The sequence below is a fragment of the Diabrotica virgifera genome, chromosome 3 (assembly GCF_917563875.1).
Source record: "Diabrotica virgifera virgifera chromosome 3, PGI_DIABVI_V3a".
NCBI lineage: Eukaryota > Metazoa > Arthropoda > Insecta > Coleoptera > Chrysomelidae > Diabrotica > Diabrotica virgifera.
In genome coordinates this window covers 100,559,956-100,577,027 of record NC_065445.1, presented here as the reverse complement: position 1 = coordinate 100,577,027, position 17,072 = coordinate 100,559,956, and the positions used below count along the sequence as shown (strand labels likewise).

Genomic DNA, 17,072 nt, shown 5'->3' with positions numbered 1-17,072 from the left:
TTATTTTCTGATTTAGTCTTACTGTCGTGTGATATTCGTAAGATTATTTTTTAATACGTATATTGTCCTTTTCATGATCATTTTTCAGTGCGTCACAAATGATAGGAAAAAGGGTAAGTCCGTGATAATACACATTTATGACATTTATTCTAACATGACATTTTAGTTAAATCTGACAGTTGTCACATTTTATTTTCAATTTAGAATAAAAACAAATCAAATGCGTTTCTTGCATTTATAAAATGGTATTTTCTTTGATTTGTATAGTCTTATAAATTATACAGATTATATTTGTAATATTATTATCTAATTAAAAAAAAATATTTTTTTTAATTATGGCGCCATCTATCGACAACTAGAATAATCACAGAACTAGAAGTAATCACCGACGTGCATACGTCGTTGAATACGTTAGAAAGAAATCGAAAAACTGTGACGCACTGAAAGATGATCATGAGAAAAAGAATATTATGGATATTTTCTTAAATGTGACAGTTGTCAAAACTAGGAAACTGGTTGCCATTAAACAGAAACAATCTACTTAAAAAAATTCTATCGGTGATTTTCTACAGTATTGCACAGAATTAAACACGTGATCTTACTATACGATTGGAAGTTAAAATGATCAAAAAATAATCATTTTAATTTTTATTTCAGTAGCTTACTATTGGTCAGAATCTCCTATGAATGAAATAATCGCGCTAATTTCATTAAAACATGAACACAATAAGATAAATTTGAAATAAATTAGTAAATAATATCTAAATATTAGTTTATTGCACGTATTATAATATATTATAATGCCATATTACAAGATATTTTACTTTCCCGCACGCCGTGCTGGAAAATTTACTTTCACGCACGCCGTGCGGGAAAGTGCAACTTTCGGAAACGAAATACGTGCGTGAAAGTGGCTCTTTTAGCACGGCCGTAGAAAAAAATGTTTGTTATTTGCAAATTCCTTATCCCTCGTTTATTGGTAATTTGTTTAATTGTATAATAATTTTCGTAATCATCGAAATAGTTAGAATCGATGTGAGAACAGTATTTCTATCAAATGAAGGACACAGGGGAAAAACCCCGTCAGTCAAAAAAAGTAAATTTTGAGAAAACAACCATTTAAGTTTTTTCAATTTTGGAGGCTAAACCAACTCCGGTAACGGATTACTACAATATCATTTGACTCACGGGGTTCTTCCATACAAATGCATTGACTGACGGGGTTTTTCCCCAGTGCCGCATATTTTCTAACGTGGATTTTAGTAGATAGACGGTGTTTTGTACAAAAGCTAATAAAATGTTTAAAAACTATTCGTTTCAAGCCACTGGATAGCGTCATCAGCCCATTTCTTGAAAAAATTGACTAAGGGGGTTTTTCCCATGTGCCCTTCAAATGTCCTTGTCATTATAGTTATTTTTATGTAGAAATATTTACCTTAAAAACATAATTTCAGTTGAGCGCAATATTAAGAGAAGTTCATTACTTGAAACTCATGGAAGAGCCAGACATTCCAGAAGTGGTTTTAAAATTGGACGAAAAAAATGAACTGTATCAGCAGTATATCACTAATCTCAATTCTACTGTAACGTGGTACAATAAAATTAAAAAGACGGCTAAAGACGTAGAATTTAATTTAATTGCAAATGAAGTGAAAGATATTGACAAAATGATAACTGTAGGCGAAGAAAGTTTAAATTGGGAATCTGAAGGTAAATATTACTCATATTTTTATTGTATGTACTTTTATTGTATTGTATTTTAGTAAGGTCTATTCGGCGAATTTACATGGAATTCGAATTAAGTAAATAAGCGACGTTTTAACGGACCAATTAAAAAATAATATTTAGGTCGATGCTTTTTAGACCGGGCAGTGTCGTCGCCCCCGCTAGCGAAATTATTCCGATTCGATTTTTTTGCACAAACTTACTCAAAAAGAGGTCCTTATAACATATCCACAGGGTGCCGGGTGGTGCCGTGGTCGAAAAATTGTTTAAACAATTTTTTTTAAACAAATTCACAAAAATAATTTTTTTCATTTCGAACAAAATTTTTTTAGATAAATTGGCTTATTTTGAGAAAAAAAGGTCTCTTGTCATTTTTTTCTAAAGTTGATTGTTGTCGAGTTATATGCGATTAAACATTTGAAAAATGCGAAAATGGCCATTTTCAAGGCTTAATAACTCGATTAAACATTATTATTATGAAATTCAAAAAGTCACCAAATCAAGTTTCAAATCCCTGCTTCAAGGTCCTGAAGAGATTTTTGTCATTGTTTTATTATAAATAAATAATTTTTAATTATTAACAATTAGCGCTATAGTCCAGGATTTATCGTCGCCCCCGTTACTGAATGTATTTAGATTCCATTTTTTTTTTGCAGAAACTTACTCAAAACGAGGTCCTTATAACATATTCACAGGGTGCCGGGCGGTGACGTGGTCGGAAAATTGTTTAAACAATTTTGTGAAACAAATTCACAAAAATAATTTTTTCAATTCGAACAATTTTTTTTAGATAATTTGGGATATTTTGAGCCAAAAATGTCTCTTTTGATTTTTTTGTAAAATTGATTGTTGTCGAATTATACGCGATTTATTATTTTTTTTTTTTTTTAGCTAATGCCTCGACAACTAATGGCCATTGGCATGGTAGGTACGGTAATTTTGAACAGTTAGGTACCTAGTGTCATGTCTAGTGTGTGTGTTGAGTAAGTGCCTTGTTACTTTGCAAAGTCGACGTCATTGTCTTTGCAAAGAGACGCTAATTGTATCCGAACGTCTGCGGTCCCTCCGGTGAGTACCGATCCCACAAGGACAGAAACTATATTCATTTATTAATTTATAATAAATAAAAAATTTCTGACCCTGGTGAGATTCGAACCCACAACCTTTCGGATTTTTTCGATCCAAAGGCAGGCGCACACGAATACTTAATGAAGTCTGAACTGAAGCCTAATTGTCAAATTTGCTTTAGTGTTTTAAGCGTGAAACACATCCTTACTGAGTGTCCTCAGTATGTGACTCAAAGAAATCGACATAAACTTAAGTCAGATATTAAAGATATTTTAAACTCGTCCGATCAACTTCATAACCTAATAATTTGAAAAATAATTTGAAAAATGCGAAAATGGCCATATAACTCGACAACAATCAATTTTAGAGAAAAATCACAAGGGACCTTTTTTGCTCAGAATAACCCAAATTGTCTAAAAAAAATCGTTAGCAAAAAAAAAGTATTTGTGTGAATTTGTTTAAAAAAAATTGTTTAAACAATTTTTCGACCACGGCACCTCCCGGCACCTCCCGACACCCTGTGGATATGTTATAAGGCCCTCGTTTTGAGTAAGTTTCTGCAAAAAAATGGAATCGGAATAATTTCACTAACGGGGGCGACGATGCATCCTGAACTATAGCGCTAATTGTTAATAATTAGAAATAACAGCTTTCTAATAAAATAATGACAAAAATCTCTTCAGGACCATGAAGAAGGGATTTGAAACTTGATTTGGTGACTTTTTGAATTTCATAATAATAAGTTTAATCGAGTTACTAAGCCTTGAAAATGGCCATTTTCGCATTTTTCAAATTTTTAATCGGATATAACTCGACAGCAATCAATTTTAGAAAAAAATGAAAAGACACCTTTTTTGCTCAGAATAAGCCAATTTATCTAAAAAAATTTTGTTCGAAATGAAAAAATTATGTTTGTGAATTTGTTTAAAAAAATTGTTTAAACAATTTTTCGACCACGGCACCGCCCGGCACCTTGTGGATATGTTATAAGGACCTCTTTTTGAGTAAGTTTTGAAATATTGAATAATTTCGCTAGCGGGGGCGACGATACTGCCCGGTCTATTTGGTGGGTAGCGGCAATTGAAAACTCAAAAAACATGACTACTAAATTGTACACTGGTTTCTTTGAAGACTCCAACAATAATGGGTCATTATGTGAGTGTTGCATCTTCCCTGATACATCTGTTCCATCGTTTTGATATCTTGGTGGAATCACTCTCTTGCTGTGGAGGATATTATTACTAGTATCCCAGTTATTTATGGCGTTTCTTCGCCTTCCGGTTCCTAGTTTCCAGCTTTGTCGGTTGTTCCATTCGCCAGGGTGAAGATTCCTTTCCGACATTGCCTTCTGAATGCCGCCTAGCCAGGATTGTTTCGGCCTTCCTCTTTTCCTTCTTTCCCTTGGCGTCCATTTTAAAATTTGTTTTTGGTATCCTGTCGTCGTCCATTCTTTCTACATGATCATACCAGATCAGTTGTCTCCTTTGAATTTCGTCTATTATGGTGGACTTCACTCATATTATATTTCTGATTTGGTCATTTTGTATTCTTTCAAGCCTTGATTTTCTAGTCGATCTTCTCCAGAAGTTCATTTCTAATGCAAATAGGCGTCGTTCCAGGGATTTAGTAAGTTGCCATGTTTCGGATCCATAAAGCACTATACCTACTTTTAAAGATGGAGTTAAAGATGAGATGTTTTCTTTTATTAGATAGTTCTTTTGATCATAGCATCGGGCTTAGGCATCCAATTACCCTTTTTCCTTTCACGATCCTTTGCTTTATCTCTTTTTCGATGCGCCCACTTTTGTTGACTGTTGTTCCCAAAATTTGGGAATATATATTTAATATATGTATTACTTGACTGTTTCACAGTTGTTGACTGTTTCATGTTCCTTAACCATTAGATCTTCTACTTCATTCCTGATGCATAAGTATTGTGTTTTGTTTCCATTTACAGAAAGGTCCACTTTTCATATGTTTGAAATAACCGTCTCGTCACGAATTCTAAATCTTCCTTATCTGCTGCTACTACGACTTGCTCGTCCGCAAAATGTAGAGTATACAATGTTGTATCGTCATCAAGTTGGATCCCCATCCCTGAACAAGATCTTCTACCTGTTTTATCTATCCCTAGAAAAACTCGAAATCGTCAGATTAAGATAAGAAAAAAATCTGACGATTTGAGCGGGTAAGGAAATGGGTGAGTCCCAAATTTGGTGGGAGTCCCAAAAATGGGTGGGAGTTTCACAAGAAAAAAGCGAATATTCCGCGAAATGAATGACAGGTCGAAAAACCAAAAAATACGTGCTCAATATTTTTTAAAAATCTATCGAATGATACTAAACACGACTTCCCACGGAGAGGTGTGGGGGGTAAATTTAATATTTTAAATACGATTCCCGCGATATTTCGCGAAATGAACATCAGATCGAAAAACTGAAAAATACACTTATTCAATATGTTTGAAAAATCTATCGAATGGCACCAAACACGTCCCCCACGAAGGTAGGGTGGGGGGTTACTTTAAAATCTTAAATGGGAGCCCCCATTTTTTATTGCAGATTTGGATTTTCCTACGTAAAAGTAAGTAACTTTTATTTGAGACATTTTTTCGAATTATGTATAGATGGCGCTATAATCTAAAAAATCGATTGTTGGAAATGGAAAATTAAATTAAAAATGGAAAGTCCTCACTCAAATGGAAAACTTTACTTAACTTTATTTCGTTTTAGGACCCACTCTTCACAACCCAATAAGTCCCCATAACGCTCGAGTGACTGTACATTTAGCATACTTTGCTCCCCTACCATTAGCTTGTCCTTAAATAAAGCATCTTTAGAAGGCCATTTTGTTCTACTAGTGTTCGTTTTCCTTAGCCCTGCTGTTCCAGAAACACAAGAAACAAGGATATTTTGTATAGCCACCTTGTTGTCCTAGAAGAAAACTTACCATCTTAAATGGGCGTGATGATGTAATCGATGATTTTTTTTAAATGAGAGTAGAGGCCGTGTGATAGCTCATTTTAAAGACTATTTAAATCTCTATTCAGTAATATAAACATGAATATAATTATTTACACAGGGTGTACAAAAAAAAACTTTTCTTCTTTTTGTCTAAATTAATTTAGTAAAAAAATTTTTTTGTACATCCTGTATATATAATTTTATTAATGTTTATATTACTGAATAGAGAATTAAATAACCTTTCAAATGAGCTATCATACAACCCCTACTCTTATTTAAAAAAATCATCGATTTCGTCATCACGCCCAGATGTATGACGTGACTAGTATTATATATATGCCAAAAAGTTCTACTTTAAGAATAAAAATCGATCTGTCTGAGGATTTCTCTTCAAATTTGCCCATTCTCGAGATAATGAATTTATGCAAACTCAAACGTCCTCACTTATACTACAGTGTCGCTCCCGCTTGATTAGCAATTAAAAAACAAAGGGGTTTTCGATATTGTATTGCAAAAAACTCTTCGGGATTTGATCAATCAATGTTTAAAGAATATCTACCTACCTTGCCAACATTGAAATTTTTAGTTAAATGTCCGATTTAGGGTTAAAAATGGCCAATTTAGCAATTTTCAACATTTTTAATCGCTTATATAACAAAAACTATTAACCTAAGAGAAAAATCAGTAAAGATCTTTTCTGTTTGGAATGATTCAAAAAACCTAAAAAAACTTTGTTCGGTGCAAAAAAAAATAATTTTAGGAAAAACCCCTAATCTTTCTCCTCGCCTGGCAAGGTCTTATGCTGTTCAGAATCGCCTGTCATTGTACACATTTCTTCTAAATGACCTACTCAAACACATACTTAAATTTAAACCTTACAGGAGAAAGCTTATTTTTCCCCTTAACTATGCACTTTTCGATTCACCTGGTAGATACACGTGCAGGGCTGATGCCTGCCAGGTCATGGTTTTTAGCCTTGGTGCGCTATGAATTATCACTATACAAATTTCTAGCCTTACAGGAAGACCGTTAGTCGGAGAGTTCACTAGCTCTTGGACTATCAGGACGTGTCAAATCCACTTCAAAAGTCACTGTCACTTCCTTCAAATGTATTAGTCTGTAGTTACGTTTTGACAGTGTCCTCTATCAACGTAGTAGCCCAATAAATGACCGTTTTGGAGTGTAATTTCCAGGGGCAACTCCGAATTGCATGAAAATTTGGAGTTAGGTTCTACTTACCCTCCACTTCAAAGTTGAATTTGTGCCGTTGGTGGCTTTTACTTGGGGGGTGACATTTACCCCTTCTCGGGGGTGAAAAACGCGTGTTTAAAATAAGGCCGGAAATGGATAAATTGACTTATTTTAGGCATCTTTTGTTCTATAAAGTTTTTTACGTAAGTCAATACTTTTCGGGTTATTCGCGATTTAAAATGTTGATTCTTCGACAAAAAAACTACGTTTTCAGACCGTTTTTACAGCATCAAAAATAAACGAGTTACACTGAAAAAAAAGTTGGCCCCTTTTTTTGGTAAAAAAAATCGTGAAAATTTCCCTCTATTTAGCACCCTAAATGAAATTAATCGTTTGGCTTTAGCATCTATTTTAACTGTATGTGTATTGTTTATATGATCTGTAAGTTCGATTGGTTTGAAGTGCTTATTTTTAAAACATTTGGTTTTATATTAAAAAAAAATTTTCTAAAAATTTTTGAAAAATTTTATTTTTTCAAAATAACTTAAAAATTATTAGTGATAAGAAAAATCTTAAAGAGTAAAAAAATGTAGGTTTTGCTATTATAAATATGCTAGTTTCATTTTGTTTCTCCGTAAGACAAAAATTGGTTAAGATATGGCTGTTCAAAATTTGCATACACTCGTGATTAGTGACCCATTCAAGCTTTCTCAATTATAACCCTTTCAAAAATAAACACTTTAAACCTGTGAGACTGACAGATCATATGAAAAATAGATAGGTAAGTAAATTGTTTAAAGCGGTAGCGATTAATTTCATTTGGAGAACTAAACACGGCGAGATTTTCATGATTTTTTACAAAAAAAAGAGGGCCAACTTTATTTTGAGCGTAACTCGCTTATTTTTAATGCTAAAACTTTTGTTAACAATTAAAACAAAGCTTTTTATAAACACTTTAAAATAGTTTAAATGGGTTTTTCCCGAAAAGTGCTTAATTTTTCGGTGATTTCACCTTCAAATATTTGATTTGGAATTGGACGAATAAGAACGTATTTTTCATGAGCTACAACTTTGTTTTTATTTGATTTATAGACTTTACTGATACACCATTTTTTTGGGTTTTTTATAAGCTACACTTTTGCTAAGGATATTTTTTTCGATAAAATATTTACTTTTTGAGTTAATTACGAAAAACCGTCTGAAAACGTAGTTTTTTTTGTCGAAAAATCAACATTTTTAATGGCAAATAACTCGAAAAGTATTGACTTACGTAAAAAACTCTATAGGACAAAAGTTGCTTAAAATCAGTCAATTTATCCATTTCCGGTCTTATATTGAACGTATGTTTTTTCACCCCCGAGAAGGGGTGACTCTCACCCCCCAAGTAAAAGCAACCAACGGCACAATTTCACCTTTGAAGTGGAGGGTAAATAGAACCTAAATCCAAATTTTCATGCAATTCGGAGTTGCCCCTGAAAATTACACGGTATCGCCGAATTTCCCGTTCATTTATTGGGCTATAGGTAGGCTGGTAAATATTGGAATGGGTACATATCTGCTCAAGCAGATATGTGCTGATATGGAATATGTCTTGTTGCTGAATTCAGGTTAGGATAGGTATGTCAATTTATGTCGATTTTTACGATTAATGCCTTTTATATTTACAAGACCGAAATAGCAATCGTCACAATATAAGAATATTTAAGTATTTGATGAGTATGTATTATCTCGAAAACTAGAGACCATCTAGAGGTGATACAAAGAAAAGCTTTGTATTTTTGGAATCTACACAGTTAAATTAATCAAAAGTAGTTGTTTATTTTTCGACAGCCAGACAAAGAAAAATTGTATTGGGTTGAGATAATCTCTTCATTACAAGGGCGGACCCAGGGAGGGGGCCATGGGGGCCATGGCCCCTTCCGAGAATTAAAAAAATATAAATTTAAGTATATATGCAGTTCAAATGTTAAATACATATTATGTGTATATGTATGTACAAAACAGGGGATAAATATGTGTTCTGCACTAGATTTGAACAAAAGCAGTAACGGAAGCTTCAAGAATGACATAGGATCTTTTGTAAATCAAAATGTTGATAATTTTACAAAATGAAAATTGTTAGAACGACCTTGGCAGCCATCAAAATCGTATAAATTTCCATATTCTGTACACACAAAGAATAAAAAAGAAATGAAGCGTTACTTGGGTCACATGCACTTAGAACAAAGGACTTGGTTGGTACTTTCGCACATTTAAAAGGGATTGTTTTGCAAGTATTGTATTTTATTTTTCTAACGAAAAATATGGTCAAAACAGCCCAAAGCCTTGTCATGAAACGTTTAACATCTTTCGCCAAACTCATGGGCAAAGAGAGCAAAGGAGCCATACAAACCCACGAAGAAACATCATACTACGAGGAGTGCTTTCAGGTTGGGCTGGATTTTCTACAAAGTTATCGCAACTCGCAAAAGTCAGTCATTATCCAGATCGACTCTCAGAGGTCTAAACAGATAAGAAAATAGAGAAAGACTACGAACAATAGTAGAGTCTATAGTGTTCTTAGGCCATCGCCATGATGGCCTTCTGCTTCTGGACGAAGATGCTGTACCTAGCAATGAGGGGAATTAAGGTTAAAAATCACATCAGGAGATAAGACTCTTAAATAATACCTATCTACAGCATCTTCACGAGCAACATACATTAGTAGCACCAGTCAAAATCAATTGATAACACATGTTGTCACACATAATGAATCAGGTTCAAAGTACAAATTATTACTGTCATATTTGACGAAACGACTGACGTATCCCACGTGGAACAGCTTTCTCTAAACTTGAGATACATACACAATAACAATATTAGTGAAGACTTTGTCAAGTTCGTTGACGCTTATAAGAACATAAAAATAGTTAGTGAAAATTAATAAAGAGGGGAAGAACAAGGCTTGACAGGAAAAACATTGGGAAATAGTATTAATCTTGTTGAAAGAAATGCACTTGGATCCGAAGAAATGTGTAGAAATCGGTACTGACTTTAATAATACTTTAATAACGATAACTTTTGAATGTCTTTATGGCACTCAAAAGTGTGTGAAAAGTGCCTTAAAACTTACCATTGTTACTCACCATTGTAACTAATTCTTAAAAATTACCCCCAAACCCCCGGTACCCCTCTCCAAAAAATGTTCATGGCCCCTCCCGAAAATCGGTCCTGGATCCATGGCCCCTCTTTATTAATTTTCACTAATTATTTTTATGTTCTTATAAGCGTCAACGAACTTGACAAAGTCTTCATTATTCGTATTGAGATTTGTATTATTTTGTTGTACCTTTATTGTATTACTACTATCAGTGTTTTCGATTTAAATTTATTAATTTATTTTATTACATTTTGTTAATTTCAGCTTTATGGGAATATATGATAAAGTTACACACTCTTGTGGGAAATCTACAAGGACACCTTCAGAAATGTCAGAACAACCTAAATGAGATCAAGAATATTCTCGTGCCATTTGCTCGACAACCTCTTTTCGAAAGAAAAGACGGTCGGAAAGATACCTTCCTGGCTATAGATGAAAGAACAGAAAAATTAGAAAAAAGAAAAACAGATATTAAGGTTGCGACTGATAGAATTCTTCAACTGTTGGAAGAAAATATGAATTTGTTCCAAATGACTGATAAACAAGAAAACGAAAAATGGATTCAATATATTGATCATATTGATGTTGTTGTAGAGAGTTATTTGTACCAATCAGTAGGCTGCAGGTAAAATACATTTGTTAAATTAAATAAAAAAAGGAATTTATCTTTTAAAATCTATAGTTAAATTTAAAATTTAAATTATTTAAAAAATTAATTAGAATCATTTTTAAAACATATATTTATATTATAAATACCCTTTCGGGCTACATCACACAATGTTTTCAAAATAACAATTTCATCAACAGTGCTTTACATGCTTGAGACACCAAAATATATGTGCCAAAACCCTTTAAAAATTATAAAGTTGTAAAAAAGTTTCATGTTTACATAAAATAATAAAATACAGTAATAGACCTGGATCCTGAAACAACAAAGCTGAAAATTTGTTAATAGCTTGACGGTGTCTAGTCGGACAAACTTTGATGTATGGGAACACTGGAACAGGGGAAGTTTTAATTGTGGAACAGATTAAAAATTTGGAACGTCAGACTTCGAAAACGTTCCATGTATTTTGTCGACCAGAACTTCCAATTGATTTGTTACCATTTCATTAAACTCTCATGCAAAAATCAAACTGGGCATTTTAATGAGTGGAACACGAAGAACATGTCAAATGACAGGAACTCTTGTTGGTTAATAATAGCAGTCTGATTTTTGCCTGAGAGTTTAATGAATGGGTAACAAATCAATTGGATGTTCTGTCCTACAAAATACATGGGACGTTTTCGTAATCTGACGTTCCAAATTTTTAAACTGTTCCACAATTATAGCTTCCCCTGTTCCAGTGTTCCCGTACATCAAAGTTTGTCCGACTAGACACCGTTAAGCTATTAACAAATTTTCAGCTTGCTATTAATCAACTTTTTTTGCTACGCGGGATCCAGGCCCAGTGGCGTGCTGGAACTTCTCAAGCGGTTATTTTATAGAAAAGCATCCTCATTTTACCTTCTATTATCAGGATGTTTTATTCCTTATTTATGAATTAAACAAAAAAACAAAAAAGTTATTTTTAAATCAAACATAAAACTTTGAATTCAATTATTTTTTTAAATTTGCTATATCTTTTTATTTAAGAATAAGCAATCTTACAAATAATAAATGACATGTATGACAAGATTGTATGCAGTAAGGCAGAAACCATAATTTCCTGAATAAATATAATATGAATTTGATGTACCTAATTAAGATAAAATAAAATAAAATTTTGAAAATTTTTTAATTATATACAAGTACAGTGCAAATATTTGCAAAATTAGTGCAAATACTAATTTAACAATGTTTGAAATGTTAAACAACGCAATAATCTAAACATTATTTTGTAATTATTTTATAAAATAATTACTTAACTCTCGATCATCAATTTCCGCAATAAAGTAGATTTTTGAGCAAATTCGTCGAATATTTTATCATTTTTTAGCTCATAAAAAGCTTCTTTTTCTATAGACATTATCATTTTAGCATACATTTTTCCAAGTGATCTTGTGTTAAAGTACTTCTTAACCTATTTTTTATGTATTTCAACGCTGAAAAGCTTCTTTCGCAAGATACTTGGTCACTAAAAGGGTTAATAAATGCTTATATACTATTTAAATTTGGATAAACACACTGATATAAATTGTATATATATATATATATATATATATATATATATATATATATATATATATATATATATATATGATCGGTTTAGAACGTCTTGCGGCGTTGTCCGATTCCCAAATTCCATTCCTTCCTATTTTGCCACAGGTCATCCCTGAGGTCTCGCGCGCTCATCGCTTTGCGCCCATCGCGCTGCGAATGTATACATTTTTTTCGAATCCTGAGAAAACTAATAAGTATTTTTGAAAAATTTAAACTTAAATTTAAAAATTTAAGTTTTTTGAATGAAATATTTGCAATTAAAAATCACTAAATTTTTTCTTTTATTTTCACCCCTGCAACTTATTAAAATAAACGTTATAGAAGTTTTCAAGGACTTTCGGTTCCCAGTAATGTAATCTTTCATTCTACGTTTAAATTTTTCAAAAATATTTATTAGTTTTCTCAGGATTCGAAAAAAAATTAATACATTTAAAACACATTGAACATTTTGACAGGCGACATTTTGCGCATATGCTCTTAAGTAGGTACTACTTTCTACGTATACTTAAAATATTTAAAGAAAAATTCAGATACTTCTGATAAAAGATACCAAGGTAACTTCGTTATAAAATCAAAAATGATAGCTAGGTGCAATAGAAAAATAAAAAAATACTTAATTATTATTGTAGCATCGATATTTTCCGAAACTTTGCTGTAGCAAATTCATTAATTTCGTCTCTAAAATTTGTACCATCAAAAATGTCTTGTTCAGTTGCTAATTGTTAGCCCAGACAATATTTCTTGAAGTATTGTTGATTTTAAATAATTTTTAATCATTGAAACTTTGAAAAACATCGCGCGCCAGAAGCTACAGATACAGGCAATGTCAAAAGAATTCTTAGTGAAAGGGTTACGTTTGGAAGGGTGGAGATTAAATTGTTTTTAAATATAGGTATATTGTAAAATAATTACAAGCGTAGGCGCAAAATTTCGAGCCTATGCTTTTTAAATGCAATCATTTTTTTCGAATCCTGAAAAAACTAATAAATATTTTTGAAAAATTAAACCCAGAATGAAATATTACATTATTACCGAAGACCGAAAGTCCCTTAGAACAAACCAAAAGTTTCTTTTGAATGATATATTTAAAATTAAAAATTACACTAAATTTTCTCTTCTTTTTCACCCCTGTAACTTATTAATATAAACATTATAGAAGTTTTCAGGGACTTTTGGCCCTCGGTAATAATGTAATCTTTCATTCTGCGTTTAAATTTTTCAAAAATACTTATTAGTTTTCACAGAATCTGAAAAAAATTAAAGCATTGTCCCGAAATTTTGCGCCTACGCTCTTAAGGTGTCAGTATCATCAGGTAATGAAAACAACTTTAACGCTTTAATTTCATCAAACAAATCGTTGGAGTCTATATTTATCCTTATTATCCTGATCTGTCAGTCGTTCTTCAAGAACAGAACAACGTTTTAAAGATCGCTGTCACTTTGTATATGTCCCTAAAAAATCCGAAAATATGATCATACTCATTTAATAAGTCAAATTCGGTTTTTTTAGAAAGCTTAAAGTTTGATCTATAACTTTTAAGAACATTTTAAAGACGGTTTTTGGATAATGACGGGTCTCATCCCGGTGTTCATAGTCCAACAGTGTTCGTTTAAATTTTTTTCCTCCTGACCGTTTGTAACGGTGGAAATTTGTCTTCAAATTCTTGAAATGATTGGTTGGATTAATTAATTACTTGTTTTTATGCACTTGTGGCACGGTCCAGTGAACTGACCGGTTTAAAAACGCCTCTGGTCTGGAGATGCATCGCTTTTATAGCACTCCAGACATTATTTATGTCTGAACAGGAAAAATCAAGAAACCATCGCCTGACTTCTAACATGTTCTCGCAAATAGGAATCGTCAGTAACTGGATGAAATACTAATAAAATTTCGTGTGTATTTATACCTAATCCGATTTAATGTCTCAACTTCTTATTTATAATTAATTTTTGTGTTTTTTGTTTTCTCTTGCAAATTTTTTTGCAATTGTTGACCCTGGGTTTTGGCGCCCCTAAAGGATGGCGCCCGTGTGCATTGCACACTTTGCACATATGGTAGCGGGGGCCCTGGCAACAACATTGTCATTTGTTACTTCATGTTCATTATCAGTTGGATTAATAATATCATCCATCATATTTTCTGTAGACTGAACATATTCATCATTAACTCGATCTTCTAATATAATTTCAGTATTTTGCAAAATCCTATTTTTTTAATGAGCAAAATCCACGAGTTCTTCTTTAATAATGGCAGTCGCAGAAATGGTGAATAAAAATTTCTTAATTTTTCAGTAAATGATTTAAATGCCGTTAAAGGTATATTTTTTATTGTATCAAAATTTCTAGGATGTAGAGTGCTTATATCATCATAAAACGATTTGTCTTGATCAAATCGTTTTTTCCAATAATTCGGTCAAAAATGTGCAAAACGTGTTTCCATTTTATATTCTGCAGAGTACATACATGTTTAAAGGAAATTGGAAAATCATAAATATAATTGTATGTATGAAAATAAATATTACCTGTAGCAATATGTTTATATATCTGTATATATAGTCTTATTCATTTACTTAAACTGTATTTTACAATTAAATTTCTTTTAAATGTTTTATTAATATTATTAGCAAAATTAACATTCGATTAGAAATTAAAAAAATATTTTTTCGTTACATCTAAAATTTTTTGTGAAAAAAACCTATTTGACCGGCCTCAAGAGGCCGCCTCCTCTCGGTGATTGCACCGATTCATTTATATGGCCAGCACGCCACTGTCCAGGCCTATAACGTAACTTGCTATTCTCATCCTCCGGACCAGCAACCCACAGTGTTGGGAGCCCTACGTTTCATCAAATCAAATCCAGGAATCTGACTAAGACTACTCTTAGTTGGTCTGAGTCACTCGTAGCGCGAAGGTCGCTCCATTTTTGGAGTAGGGACATCTATATTCCCGTTAAGTTAATGCAATAACATAGACCTAGTGTTGTTTCAATTTTATAATTTGAATATCATAACAATGTAACACAAAGGTTTTAACAACCGTAAGGTGGGCTAGTTTCATTTACAAGTAGAATTTTTCACTGATGATGGTCTGGCTAGACCGAATAGGTTCTGTTGAATTTTTAATCCATTTGAATGCTTGTTAAAGTTTTTTAAAATATAATATACCCTTTTACAAACTAAGTTTTAATTTCTTTGTAAGTTTGTTTTAACCAATATCTGTTAAATTTATTTTAAATATTATTTTTGTTTCAGTTTGGGCTACATAATTGAGCATATGGATCCTGGTAATAATTTACCCCCACTATTTGAGTCACAGTTAAAACTTATGGAACCGGAAATAGTATTTATTCCTTCTTTGGACTCATCTGACCCAGAAGGTTTGAAAAGTTTAATTACGGGACTTATAGATGATGCAGTTGAAACGTCAGCTATAGTAAAAAGATTTTCAAAAATAAAAACAGTATCATATAAAGAAGAAATAGAATCAAATCAAGATATAGTCGACATTAAAAATGATATCCTGTCTAATATTGATAAGGTTATAGAAGAAAGCTATGAATTTTGTGATAATTATCAAACTTATGCTTACCTATGGTTAGATGACAGAGAGCAATATCTTGACCAATTTTTAACGTATGGAAGACAATTAAATAATGAAGAATTAGATTATCTAGGCATGAATGATCCTCTGGCTCCAAAACCTTCACCTCCAAAAATGGAGCACTTCAGGGAACAAATCGATAATTTTGAAAATTTATCAAATCAAGTCGAAACTATTAAGGAAGCAGAGATTTTTAACAATTGGTTTAAAGTGGACGTAAGACCCTTTAAGCAAGCACTACTTAATACCATAAGGAAATGGGGTAATATGTTTAAAGATCACTTAGTTACTACAGTTACTACAAGTTTATGTGACTTAAGTAACTTTATAAGGTAAGAAATATTAGAATTATGTTCCTAACCCTCTTTTGCTCAATATATACCACAAGAATCATGACTTTATATTTGATTTTTTAAATATTGCGGGTTTTTTCAATAGCTCAAACCTTGGTTATCACAATCAGCTGTTCTTTCTCTATGCAGTTGGCTATCGTATTTGATTTAAACGGTTTCAAATTATTAAGTTATGTTGATTTATTTTGTTGTTCTGTGAGTCTGCGTGTTTTTCAATAATAATAATAATAATAATAATAATAGCTGTGGGAGTTTTTGTCAGTTCTTCTATCAGGCGCGGCCCCCTGCGAATGGGGGATGCTTTCTGGGTATTCGTAGCGCCAATACCCAGAGAGTAGCAGGAATACTTGCCGTGGAACAAAAACTGACACCTGGCAGTAGGTATAAAATGCACACCCATGAGAATGGAGAATAATAATTTGTGTTTAGGATCGCTGCCTGGGGATCGCCAGGGCACGTCTGGAGCCGGCGCTGGACGTGACAGCATGCGGGACGTCGGTGGCAGGGTGTTGAGGAGGCGGGCCCCTGTCATACAATCAGCTACAGCCCAACCACAACCACAAGCGAGCCAAATAACAACAAGAGCTCCACCCGCCGAAGGTGCTGCGCTGGATCATCAGCCGGCGCTCACTCAAGCGGGACGACCGAGGCAGCGCATGAAATGGACTGTGTCCATCAACGAAAGCATTTTGCGCTTCTATTATAAGGTGACAAACCTCGGTCAAGAAACGATCGGCTACAGACAACAGCTGTATGCCGAATTTTGCAGGGAGTACCCAGATATTCAAGTATCGGAGCAAAGAGTATCAGATCAATACCGGGTAATCATA

General features: G+C 32.9%; 1 protein-coding gene across 1 annotated transcript in view; it reads left to right on the top strand.

Annotated features, from left to right (window-relative positions):
• Nucleotides 1-17,072, top strand: part of LOC114342807 (dynein beta chain, ciliary) — a 399,165-nt gene that overhangs the window by 59,979 nt on the left and 322,114 nt on the right. The window contains exons 9-11 of the mRNA XM_050645369.1: nucleotides 1,455-1,710; nucleotides 10,351-10,711; nucleotides 15,541-16,221. Coding sequence (XP_050501326.1) covers nucleotides 1,455-1,710; nucleotides 10,351-10,711; nucleotides 15,541-16,221 — 1,298 coding nt within the window. The remainder of the gene's footprint in view (nucleotides 1-1,454; nucleotides 1,711-10,350; nucleotides 10,712-15,540; nucleotides 16,222-17,072) is intronic.